Source organism: Nylanderia fulva, unplaced genomic scaffold (assembly GCF_048542155.1).
Source record: "Nylanderia fulva isolate GAGA-0341 unplaced genomic scaffold, ASM4854215v1 Scaffold66, whole genome shotgun sequence".
Taxonomy (NCBI): domain Eukaryota; kingdom Metazoa; phylum Arthropoda; class Insecta; order Hymenoptera; family Formicidae; genus Nylanderia; species Nylanderia fulva.
This window is the reverse complement of record NW_028190764.1, coordinates 373,876-387,600: the sequence shown is the minus strand read 5'-3', so window position 1 is coordinate 387,600 and position 13,725 is coordinate 373,876. Positions and strand designations below refer to the sequence as shown.

Genomic DNA, 13,725 nt, shown 5'->3' with positions numbered 1-13,725 from the left:
TCTTCTGCAATATTTACATTTTAATTGAAATATTATAAGTTACACATTTTCACTATCTCAATTTCTTGTAATTTATAGTTTTTTTTAATCAAACTTTAATGCAAGAAAAATCTTATTTATATACAACTGTTCTATTTATCATATTTTTTAATATGGAAAAGAGAAAGTTTTTTTGGTTTTATTTTGTTAAAAACGTAGTATGTTTTAAATGTATTTAATACAAGTAATTTAGTTTATTTACTTAAGAGAATGCTTATTTCATTTCTGAAATCTTTTAATATTGTATCTTAAATAACTTACTAATAAAGCATCCATTTAAATTTTTCTCGAATAAATGCAAATTCCATAGAATTAGATTATGCCATATCATATCCTTTTTTATAGCAATCCGCATATCTTATTAATATCATAAAATATTTTAATAATTAATCGGGTGTTTTACTTACCAGAACTTTTTATTTATCTAGTTGTCAATATTATCTTGATAATCAAACTATAAATTAAAAATGTTTAACTCTAGTTCTTTAATTGGATAATTATGAAATTATATTGTATTATTTCTATATATTTTTTCTTAACATTTAATTAGTTCAAATATTTTGAGAATGAATATAAAATTCTTGTATAAATAAATTTCATACTGTATCTTTTGCCAGCGAAAAACGACGGCAAATTCGACAGAAGAGTCTATTAGAGAAATATTTTCCAGGGAAATTTTCTTACATATCTAACACGCACATGCATAATTGCTGATATCTAGAAGACTGTTTGGTATCCAGAAATAATTACTCCCTGATGTTTTCATTATCGCTTGTAATATTTGCACGCCATTGCGTTCCTGCCTTCTCTCGCTTTTAGTCCTCTGCGCATAATAACCGCGTGTTTCGGAGGCAAGCTTTCGCGTTTACGTAAGCCAAAATATTTCATCTTACGCAAGACGAGGAAAGTCTTTATGTCAAGATGCAAGGGCGTCTGCGCTGTGAAAGGAGTTCGCGGGAATCTACAGAATAATTCGTGTAAAACTTCAAGAGAGGTAACTTTGCTAAGAACTTCGCGGAAAGCTTTGGAGTAGAATACATAGGATAAAGTTATATGTGTTGCAAATTTCTTTATTAATACAATATTCAATGAGTATAGTCCTTTTAACGCAGATTGTTGTGATACAAAATTAGAATTATTGGTATACTAGACAGGATAATTAATTAGGTTAATTTGTGAATGCTATCTTTTTTAGAAACATAAAACATTTATGACGACGTCATAGAGATATATGTAAATTTGTAAATATTTATCAGCGTTATTACCTGTTTTCTGATAAATTTATCTTTTTTAAAACTGTATTATGTTACTTTTAAAGATTATGCATCAATAGAATTGAGTTGTATATATAAAATTAAAAGTTTATGCTAATAAATAAATGTCTCTATACATATAGTACAAATAAGCTGTTTCTTTTATACGGGATGAGTCGTATATTTATTCACACTGTAGACGTTTACTTACACTACTAACATAAATTTTTAATTTTATACGACCTAATTCTATGCATAATCTTTGACAATAAAATAGATTCAGTTTTAAAAAAAGATAAATTTATCAGAAAAGAAGTAATAACGCTGTGATAAATATATTAACATCTATTGCAGTATCATAAATGTTATGTTTGTAAAAAATATAGCATTCGATCAACCTAATTAATTACTCTATTTAGAATACCAATAATTTTAATTTTGTATTTACAATCTGCATTAGAAGGACTATACTCATTAAATGTCGTATAAATAAAGCCAACACATGTATATTCATTAGAGATATGTATCTTTCGAAATCGATGGTCCATTTGCTGTAATATCGAAACGAGGATTTCGCAACGTGACACGACATGGCATTAAGAGGATAATTCTGCTACGAAGCACTTAAGTGTTTAAACTTTAACCTCTTCGGTCTCAACTCATGTCGCGAACAATCTTTTCCATGAGACAGCAGCCGATCGGCGGCCGTAAAGTCTGCTCCGCCGATCGAAAGCAAGACTTCAAGGTACCTCGACATGAGGTCGCGATTTACGTAACCAAGCTAGATGCGTGAATAATTCAAGTAGCACTCACCAACCACGTTGAGACTGTAGTTGAGTGACATCTTCGGCTCGGTGCTGACCTGGCACTCGTACACGCCGGAATCGCGCTCCTGCGGCGACTTGATCTGCAACGTCCAGTTCTCCGACTTGTCCACATGAATCACTTGAAATCTCAGGTCTGACGTGTACATAAAGATGCCCGCGCTCAGAATATGCATATCGCGTTTGCGCATCCAGGACACCTGGAACATAAACGGTACGCCTACAATCGTAACACGTTGCGATAAATGACAGCGAGTTGACATTCCCATTTATCAAACTATTAATTTATGATTATTACGTTTATCTAATATATTTGTTTCATTTAATTTTTCATCAAACATTAAAAAAATTGTAAATAATTTTTAAACATTATTATATTGCATGTGTACAATGACATTTTATGTATATAAATCATTCTTGAAAGTTTTCTATGTGTGTGTTGCCGATTTTTATGATATATTGCGTATATAATATTATTAACATCGATAGATAAAAAGAAACATGCTGAAACAATTTTTTAACGAAAACATATAACTAATTTTTCTATTCATTAATTTTATACTAATATATAATTGAAAAGAATGCTAATTCGTAACCAAATAATTTCCGCAAGTTTTTAAGTGGCGAAGAGATTCAAAGTAAAAAAGTTGTAAATGTTTAACGCCGAAAATCCTCGAGAGTCAACTCCAGTGTTGTTACTATACTGATTCGAGGAGCCTGCAACGTCTTGGTCTCGTGTTAAAACAAAGACCACGGAAAGCACCCGGGACACCGTAAATCCCTGGTCGGTCGACGTGCGTGTCGCAAACGATCTCTATAGTCTCTCATTGTTTTGCGCGCGAACATGTCTGCCAGCTATTTAATGCATCGTCAGAGTTCCCGAGCGTAATTTCCCAACGCGCACGTTGAAAACGGCAGTCAAACGCAATTATCAGGCCTTTCTTCTCCTTCTCAAAGACTTCTCCGCACAGTTCGGATTTTTCACCCCATTTGCATTGAATTCATATCATTAAATAAAATTGTCGTATAAACAAACGTATAGTTTGAATAAATATAAATTTATGATTTCTTTCAATATATATATATATATATATATATATATATATATTATTTAACAGAAAAAAAAGAATATTTTTAATATTTTCTTCTGTCAAAATGATATAATTGATCACAATTGAATATCACAGTTAATAAGATAAATCGAAAAGAGGATAATAATATTTTTATTTGTGTGTATTATTATACATATATGTTTTTGTTACAGATAAAACGTGCATTAGACAAAAGTCGTTGCATTAACAATAATTCTGTTCGAAAATGGAGAAAACAGAATTACAGTATATATGATGCAGCAAGCATCTTGTTTCCATTAAAAGGTAGATTCACCCAGTAATTCTGTTTTGTTTGAACAGAATTTTTGTTAATGCAACAAGACTTTTTTCCAGTATATGAAATGTGTAATATATGCTCTTAATATCTGAAAGTTCTTGTAATCGACTAATTTTATTTCTTAAAAAATTATCTATTGGATAGTTGCTGTATATTATTGGTGTACCGGAAATCAAAAAGATGTAGTGACCTGGATAACATTCGGTGTATCTATTAAATGGAAAGATAGGGAGCTTGATTTAGATAGGCGGCTTAGTCACGCATATCACGGCGTACGATGCACACGCATGATTGCATGATACCTTTGCGAATAAACGTGAGAGACTAATTCGTGCAACGTGCTGCTGAATCGGAGGTCAGCCACCAGCAATAGCGATCCGAAGCCGCGAGGTAGTGCCGCATCAAGCGGATTGGTTATCTTCTATCTCGCGACGATCATCATCGGTCAACCATAAATTTCATTTTGCAAATTGAGTTTCCTGCGCAAGGTAGCCGGTACCATAGACCTGAGCGTTCAATGCTAAAAGCATTAATGTACAATAATTGTCAGTGCTATAAAAACAATCGATTTTTGAATGAACCATTGACGGAGATTGATTAGCCTGTCATTGATGTTGCATTGACATTGTCACATCAATAATGTTATACAAGTATACTCTCGCGTATTAATCGTTTAAACTTTATTGCACATCAAGCTACACGTTATCAAAGTACTTTACTTTAAATAGTTATTATAACGAAAAGTATACATTTATCTATGCGCGAAGATTCTTTTATAAAATATATGTTATTATGTATAAGACTTATTAATTTAGTAATATTTATTTTTTCTATTTTAAACACATTTTTATTCTTTAATCTTACGGTCAATATAAGATTTTTTATAAATTAAATATTTTTAAATATTTTATTTTTAACACACATGCAATTGTTAATAATAAATATAATTATAGGTAAATAAGTATATACATATATTATTAAACATATATATATATATATATATATATATATATATATATATATGTATATATTGTATACATGTATATAAATGCTTAATAATATTTTGTTTCATAATATATATAATAATAGATACTACAACAATTATTATGACAATTGTAAAAGTTGAAAATACAATTATATGTACAGCATTGTGTTACAGACAGTAATAGAGGCAGCAAACAATAAGATACTTATCATGATATAATTTGGCTGATGTTTGTATTATGGCGAATCATTATTATGTAACAGTATTGTCATCTGTTAATTGTCATATGGTATGGATTGATACATTTACTAGGATGATTATTGGTGATGCCCGTTAGGCATTAACACAGCACAATCCATATCGCATTTACGTCAAAAGCGAGAACTCTGATGTAAACGTATGAAAATATCTCATCTTCGAAATTATAGAATTTGGTGGATTTATAAAATTTTTAAGACAAGAATAAATATGAATAAAATATATAGATAAAAGAATTTCACATTTAATGCAATTAAATTGAATATTATTTTAAATTGAATATTATTTATTCGATACATTGTTACTTTACTGTACAACGCGTATTTTTCTTCCTCTTTTTTTCTCCTTATTTTATTTCTCTCTGTTATCTTTCTTTTTTTCAGTCTTTCAAAATTTAAAAGATAGTGATTTCTCTTTGCAAATTTAAATATTGGTACTACAATTTCGTACAATTTTTTGCGGACAATTTCTTTATTATATCAATTTGATTTTTATTTATGTTGTATTTGCGTTAATTAAAACTGTGTATATTTAAACACTATATATATTTTTTAATATTATTGCTGGCGAATCAACGTATATATATATATGACTCTGTATCAGATATATTACATACATACATTTATATTAGACAAACATTTTATACATTTGTAATATATATATATATATTTTTGCTTCTGTCCAAAAAAATATATGCCGCCAGAATATAATATATCTTTATGTACATATATTGAAACAATGAATTCTTTAGATATAATTTTTATGAATAGTTCTATAAAAAACATGCAATTACTATATTTGATGTATATATTGTAATAACCGTATATCTCGGCGTGTGTAGTCACTTTTGTCCCATTTAAACATGTTTTATTATCGAAACTTTTTTTATATAGAGTTTATGCTGAGAAAACTAAGCGGCATCGTTTAGCCTCTAACATGGGATGTTCATCATTTTTTCATACTATGATCCTATGTATGTGCAAGATAATCGCGCGATATTTCAGTCGATTATGGGGAAACGAGAGGATACGATATGAAGGCGCTCTATGTCGCACATCGTTAGCTACATAAAACCGGCAAATTCGCCGTACAACGACCCAACGTACATAGTTTACCCGCAAGCGGCAGCATCTGCATGCGCTTCATTATTTATGAGGTTGCTGAAACGGTCTGATCGACGCTCATTGGGAATTGACGGATATCGATTTCGCTCGTCACGAGTCCACGCGATGTTACGCGCCGATCCGGATGATGGATGTTCGTTTTACCAGCGAGGCGACGAGATGAAAAACGAGGTACGAGAACATCGAAGACAAAATCCGCAAACTTTCAACGAGAAGTCGCGGGAAGTCCTCAGTCGACATTACGCGGCATACATTTGAATCGAAATCTAATTCAGTGTCATATATCATAGTAACACGGAAAAAAAGAATTAGCTACCATAGCTAAATTTTAGCTGTCCATATATTACACATAAAATTTATAGTTATATGCCTACATTTTAGCTATGACAGCTAATATTTTTTGCTATAACATTCTCCGTTAAACTATGGCTAAAAAATATTAATTACCATAGCTAAAATTTAGGCGTGATAACTAAATTTCAAGTTGTAATAATATATGGACAATTAAAATTTAGCTAATTCTTTTTTTTTTCGTGAAACACGTATTTCTGTATAGATCATTTGGAGCGCTATTGAGTTTTTATATTAAATAAAAAGAAATATTTAATTATGTTAGTTTTAAAAGTATCGATGTGGTCTTTAAAGTTTAGCAAACCACGCGATCTCTTGAACTTATTCTAGATAGATTTTCACATATTTTGGATCGAAACTACAATAAATATCCCGTTCTTTGTACGATTATTCGATGTCGTGCCCCGAACGGCTTTTATCCTCTCTAGTCGTTGCGAGACGACTCTCGTGGATTACTTAGACAGTTGTCGGAACAGCGGACGATATTTGGACATAGTAGCTTTCCGCAAATATCTCACGCGTGAACAATAGTCACGGTGCGCTGCCGAAAGGGGATTGTTCGCCGGAAACTAATGCTCCGGTCGCCAATCTCAAATTCCGTACGTGTTCGATTTGCATCGCTGCACGTTAGCTACTCAACACGAAATGCACGTGCAGACGCTTCGAGAAACTTGGACGATTCGTGATGATTTACACTTCATTCGAATATCTGTCTTATTTTTATCGTTTGTATGGAAAAAAGCCAATGGCCTTTCTACTGATTAATAAACTGTAAAAGCGCGCATATCGTTTTCCATATAATTTATTAGAAATTTTTAATTTCTTTAATGTAAATTCAAAAAAAAACTTTAAGAAAATGTAAGAAAAATATTATTTGTTTTATGTGACATTTTTCTGTAAAATTTCTCTTTAATTAATAATGTAAGAGCTTCGGAATGTAATATAGAAAATTAATTTTACTTGTCTTTCAATACCTTTTAAAACGTGATAAAAGCAATAGGTTAAAAATACAAAAAAATATGAGTTATTGAGAAAAAATATAAAAATTGAATACACGTGCATTTTTTTATTCTTAAACAAATAAAGTTTTATAACGGAAGGAATAAAAAACTTTTTCTTTTTTTTATTCTTTTCGACATTCTCTTCAGTCTATATCCAAAATTTATGTCGCTATTGTGCGCACACGTGCACGCGCCTATCTCGTAAAGCCTTTTTTCAGACCATGTGGCGGTCACATTTCCGCAGGTAATCCCTTTCGTTCGCAGATGGAATCCACTCTATAGAAAAACGTCGAAAGCTTTCAGCCTTTCGAGATAAGTGCACGCTTTTGTGCGTAAACTGTCCTTGCAAAGTGACAATTGTAACTTGTTAATATTTCGTCAGCTTTCTGCTCGTGACAAAGTTATGCTATAGTTAGATTGAAAAATATCAAAGTTTTAAGTAAAATATTAGTTCAATTTTATTATTAAAAATTTTATTATTATTCGAAAAACAAAAGTTAAATATCATATGTTTTTAAACTTTTAAAATTTGAATTATAACATACAATTACTTGATTATAATATTAAATGTTTATTAATATTGGGAAAAAAAATCAAAATAATAAATTCTAACTCATAAAAATATTTTTCGAAGATTTCATTAAAAGCGGGATCGAATGCAGAATAATGCGTTTTAGTGAACTTGGAATTTTTCTTACGCACATATGGTATGTCTCGTCGATGGGAAATTTAGCAGCGGTTTGAACAGCCATGAACGACTAATTAAAACTGAGCTATTTTGTAATTGCACTAAACAACAAGGTGGCGCGCGATTAATAATGACGCGTAGATTAAAATAGGAAATGCCGTGCATGACGGGCGGCGTGCCGTTGTTGAATTTTAATTACAGCCGACATACACGTCCCAGCATCGCAGGAATAGAATTTATAACGTTCCGTAGCGCGGACGATTTAATTTAACACACTAACAATTTAATGTCCGGAATTTTTTTGTGCTGTTCTCGCGCGTTTATTCGGCCGCTCATAACGAAATAATTCTATTTTCTGCACGATTGCTTCTACTATATTTCGCGCGTTAATCGCGGTCAAAGAGGTTACCATTGATAACGAAAGGCACTATACACACATACATAGTTTTATGTGCGTGCAATTTCGTGAGATATCCCTAGGTCTCCGTTCTCGCACTTCGCACTTAAGTGCTAAATGTACCATCTGACGTATCCAATTTTATTACGCTAATCGTATTCACAGTGTCATCGTATGCGCGCCGAAAATCTTATGCATCACATTCGATACTAAATAAGGAATGTAAATATGTGAATCTTTAATAAAAAATTATGTTTACGCATATTATGCTTTCAGAGTTTATAGAGCGAGATTCATAATGTAAATTGTAATACACAATAAGAACTCATTTTTTAAGCTGTTACTGTAATAAACGTATCCAACAAGATGTAATCGATAAAAAAATATTAACAAATAATATATCAACCTTAATCCAAGAATAATCTTGGAAAACAATAATAATAACACGTACATTTTGTGGACAAATTATATTGTATAATGCAAGAAAATGAAAGAAACTAATCTTTTAATGCAGCTAATGAAATGTGCGTGCATTAAAAAATTAATTTGTTTCATTTTTTTTGAAGATGAAATATATTATTTACTGCATTTTTCCTTGCTTGCGAACTCTTTTTTTTGAAGCGCGAAGAGTATGAAACACGAGCGCGTCGGGTCCAAAAAGTCGCGTATCGCGATATCTGTTTACGTTTTGCGGGTTTATAGCTAGAACGATGGTGATTTATGATTCATAAACCCGTTTGCACGTCGATTTCCATAGATAGACTAACGGCGTTATTACGCTGAATGCACGTATGTAGAGTGTCCAAAAAGTTACTGAGTTGTAGAAACGTGTCAGATACTGAATATAGCAAATTAGAAAGAAAGGCAAATCATCTCACAATGTGTATGTCAAATAATATGAATAAAATTTGTAAGTTATTATAGATTAAAGACAATTGTCTTTTTCTATTTTAATTAAAAACCTAAATAGGAATTTAATTATGAGCAGTAATTGCTATTGCAAATAATTTTAATCCTATTGTAAATAATTATTGTGCTATATATAACTGTTGAATATATAGAATTTATCGCACTGCAATTGAATATAATACTACATGACATGAAATGATTTTGACAGAGTATATAAAATTGACAAATATATATGCATATATATCACACAACAATTATGTGTTGCATAACGTTGAAACAATAGTAATTGCGCAGTTAACGAAATTGATTTTCGACAAAAAAGTTAATTTATATTTTACAATATAATTATAATCGAATGCAATGTCGAATATTTTTACGGAATAGGAATGTGATGTTATTATATACTATCGATGTCAGACTCACAATTTTTTGTTCATGCAATTATAAGTGCAAGTTTTAAAAGCCATAACCACGTAGAAATACGCCACTATTCGGTTTTAATCGATATCAATATACCAACATCCATTGCGAGTTTGACCATGCGAATCTGACCGAAAATGACAGATCATCCAATCAATCGCGGTATAGGAAAAAAAACGCATGTCAGGAAAATCGGCTTTATATTTCGTATAGTGGATTTCGTTAATTATTCGTGCTGCCACAGATTATTATGGACTGCATGATGTGTTAATCAAATATCTGCTATTCAATACTTATTTTTATATCAGATGAATGGAATAAATAAGTTTTTCGTGATTAAATAACTTACAATTATTGTAATAATTGGAGCTAAAAAATTATTTATCTATAATCTTATTTATCTATTACCTCATTTCAATTATATTCAACGAATAAATAACAAATATTTTTTTCTTAATAAGAGAGAAGATAAATTAATTTTTAAACAAAATTTATTTTATTTCTTGTACAATACAGATCAAAAATCTGTATTTTATTTTATTATAAATTTCGTCGATTATATTCTCGCGAGAAAAACAAATAGATAACTCTTTTTTTAGTCGTGCAATATTCTTTTTCACGGCAAAGAGCGAAAAATAATTTGCAACTCGCGACGATACGTGATCGCGCCGGAGCCAATTTGCGGTAACGACGCGGCAGACGTGTCTGGGACGTCGCGCGGGTTTCGGAATTTCCATTCCTCCTCTTCGTGAAGCATGGAACGCGATAAACAAACGGAAATTACATTTTGCGGGCACCAATGGAAAAATAGAAACGCATAACGCCGTTTCGCGACGATTCTCAAAGTGCGGAGAGACGCAGACTCCAAGTTTGTTCGAAAACTTTCGTTTCTTATATTCTTTGACAAGAAAGAGAAATAGAGAAAGGGAAAAATCTACGCGTATCATTTCGGGCATGTACGATGTTTCCGAATTAGGGCACCGTGATGCTCCACCCGCGGGAAAACGGAATCGCTTTATGTACTGCTGAAATTTACATCGATGCAGCTGCGCTGCAATTTGCAAATGTACCAAGGGTACCGTCAATGTGAATCTTTCCTTAGTTGAGATGCGAGTTTTCCGGAAACCGCATAAATAGAAAATATGATTTATCGATTATATTATTAAGAAAGATTTTGCGCGTATTCAAGAAAATATCAAAATGCTTCGTTAAATACTTAACAAACAGCACAGTACCATATATATATACATAGTAAATAGTACATATCAAAACAATGGCATTTCACAGTTTATGTAATAATTTTTTACTTTCGTATTTTTCAATATTTTAGTATTTTAAATATAGTAAAAAATTATACGTTTACACATTTTTAATACTAATTATTCACACATTATATACATTATCATATAATAATGTAATATGTGCATATGTAATAAATCATATATCTAATTAAATTTTAACCTTTCGTAAAAGAAATCAATATTTCATTAAAATATTTTGCTAAGAGCATTCTTTTATGTATTTTCCATCTTTCATATATTTTCCATATCTTTGTTAGACTATGATTATGTAAAAAGATCTCTCTCTCTCTCTCTCTCTCTCTCTCTCTCTCTTTTCAAAGTTTTATATATATATATATATATATATATATATATCTCACTTGCTGCAGTGAGTTGATCAAAACTTGCTTGATAGATTTTTTGGATCATGTACATGTTGCTATATCAAACCAAAGAAAAGAGACGACTGCGGAGAGAGATACACGATAAGAGAATGAAGAAATTTTACGTTCGCGGATGATTCTCCACAGTGATATGCTTCGTGGATCAACCGTCATAGTATGTATTGGCGAAACGTATAAAAATGCGGCCACGACCAGAGAAATTTCTCAAGGAAATCCACTTTTCTGAATACAGTTGCTAGAAATCAGATTTATTCCAATACTAGTACACTGGTCTGATCTTTTTGAAAATTGAAAAAATTCAAGGAAATACATCGATCTTGGATAGTAAAAGCCAATGATTTTCAAAGAAAATCCTATTTATTTTATCTTATTGGTACTTACACGAACAAGAACCAATAATCTCATTATTTTTCGAGAAGAAAATTCTTTCTTATAGTACTTTCTTATCTTACTTATGTTATATTGCAAATTGTTCTGTTGCACGTTTTCTTGGAAGGTACAAGATAAAACTATTTGTGACGTTATCCGCAAAAGTAAAAAGATACTTGCTTATATTATACAAAAAATAAAGACAATAAGCTTGTACGAAATAAACTTGAAAATACGAAGAAACAATATTAAAGAAAATATTATTTTACAAAAAAAATAATTTCCTTTATCTCTTTTGCTTCTATATATAAAAGTAGTAATATAATTGCAGAATGTTTTGTCCATTATAAAATCGTGTATCAAATTGTAAAAAAAACTCGTTTTATTTTAAATGAATTTATGGCATGATATCCTAAAACTGAAGTTACTTTTTGTATCTTGGTATATCGTATCATTTTCGATGTGTTTCACATGAAAAATTTCTAGATTGTAGGCAATCAGCGACAATATCTCAATCAAACGTTATCTGTTCTACTTGTTACGTGTCACTCACACTACAAAAAATATTAGTGAATTATTACATCCATCTATCATATAGCAATATGTAAAATGTGGGAAAAACGATATTGTTTGGAATATTTTATTTCGGTCGAATCATATATGTTTGCGGGAGTAAATATGAACGGTTGGTGAATTTCTGTTCAAAGTTTAATTTAATTTTAGCGATATTGGACACCAAAATCTAATATCTGATATGTGTGTAACAAAAACTATCAAAAACTATTCTATCTATTTAAAACTGTATGAAGTTTTTTTTTTAGAAAAATTGCATAAAATGCAAAATTTGATGATAAAAAAATAAAGAAGAAATTATCGTAATGTTTTAATTTTAATATAATATCAAATAAAAAATAAAATACTATAAATTTTCTTTTCTTAAGAAAAATTCTTATTTCTCATACAAATTAAAATAAAACAAAATTTACAATTATCCTTATTAAATTTTTATATTTAGTTTTTAAAAATATTTTTGTATTATTTATTTTGTCAATAAAATTTTAGTTTCTACATTTGAAGAAATAATAAATAAAAAATGTACTAAAATAAATTTTTGATTTGTTATTTTAAAACAAATAATTCAACGATAACAAAGTCAATATAAGTCTTGGCCTTTGAGCACTGATGTATTAATTGATCCACCTATCTCTAGATGAAAATCGAAATCTGAGAAATTGTAAAAGTATGGGTCATGATGCCCTATTGGATCGATGCGCAGTAAAGTCGTTATCGGTAAGAATTTAATCTGAACTCTAATAAGACGCTAATTCTTTGCGCAGCAACTTTTCATTTGACAGCGTGTCGGTAAAAGTAATGGCTCTTCGACGAAAATATTTGACTTCGACATTAAAGGGTCTGCACGTAAACATTTAGTAATAGGGTATACATAAATACTCTAAGAAAGGAGTGGGTCGAAAAGGGAGCGTACATATTTACATTAGACGATATCTCGACGGGATTCTCATCGAAAGAGAATGCTTTTGTGAATGCGACGGTATATCCCGCCGTCGCACTGACAGTTATGAATGGCCTGGTATTGTAAAGCCGGAGAAATTTCACTTGCTCTCGATCCTGCGTCCTTTTCTCCCACGCGATGGAATCCGGTGAATATTTCTCTTATCGGAAATACGATTGATTCTAGCGTTTATCTCATCTCGCACGTTCTCTACGATTTTCAAAAATTCCGCTCTTTAACATCCCACATTTTTCTGATATTTATTGAATTATTAAAATCTATAATATTCAAGCTATTTCATAATTTGAAAAATGATCATTAAAAATTTCTTTATTCATAAAAATTAATTTTTCATCATTTCGCAAATTAGCTCTATCAAATATGTACATATTTCGCAAATATATTTCAATAAAAAAATCTTATTTATTAATTACAAAATTATAAAGATTGTTAGACGAATAAAAATGATAAAACTTCTTTTAGAAGAATTTACCATCTAATAAAAAGAGCTAGATAAGATA

At 30.6% G+C, this 13,725-nt stretch overlaps 1 protein-coding gene across 1 annotated transcript in view; it reads right to left on the bottom strand.

The window, feature by feature from the left end:
- dpr1 (defective proboscis extension response 1) overlaps positions 1 to 13,725 on the bottom strand; it is a 355,906-nt gene that overhangs the window by 170,483 nt on the left and 171,698 nt on the right. The window contains exon 3 of the mRNA XM_085488239.1: positions 2,106 to 2,316. Within this exon, the coding sequence (XP_085344365.1) occupies positions 2,106 to 2,316 (211 nt within the window). The remainder of the gene's footprint in view (positions 1 to 2,105; positions 2,317 to 13,725) is intronic.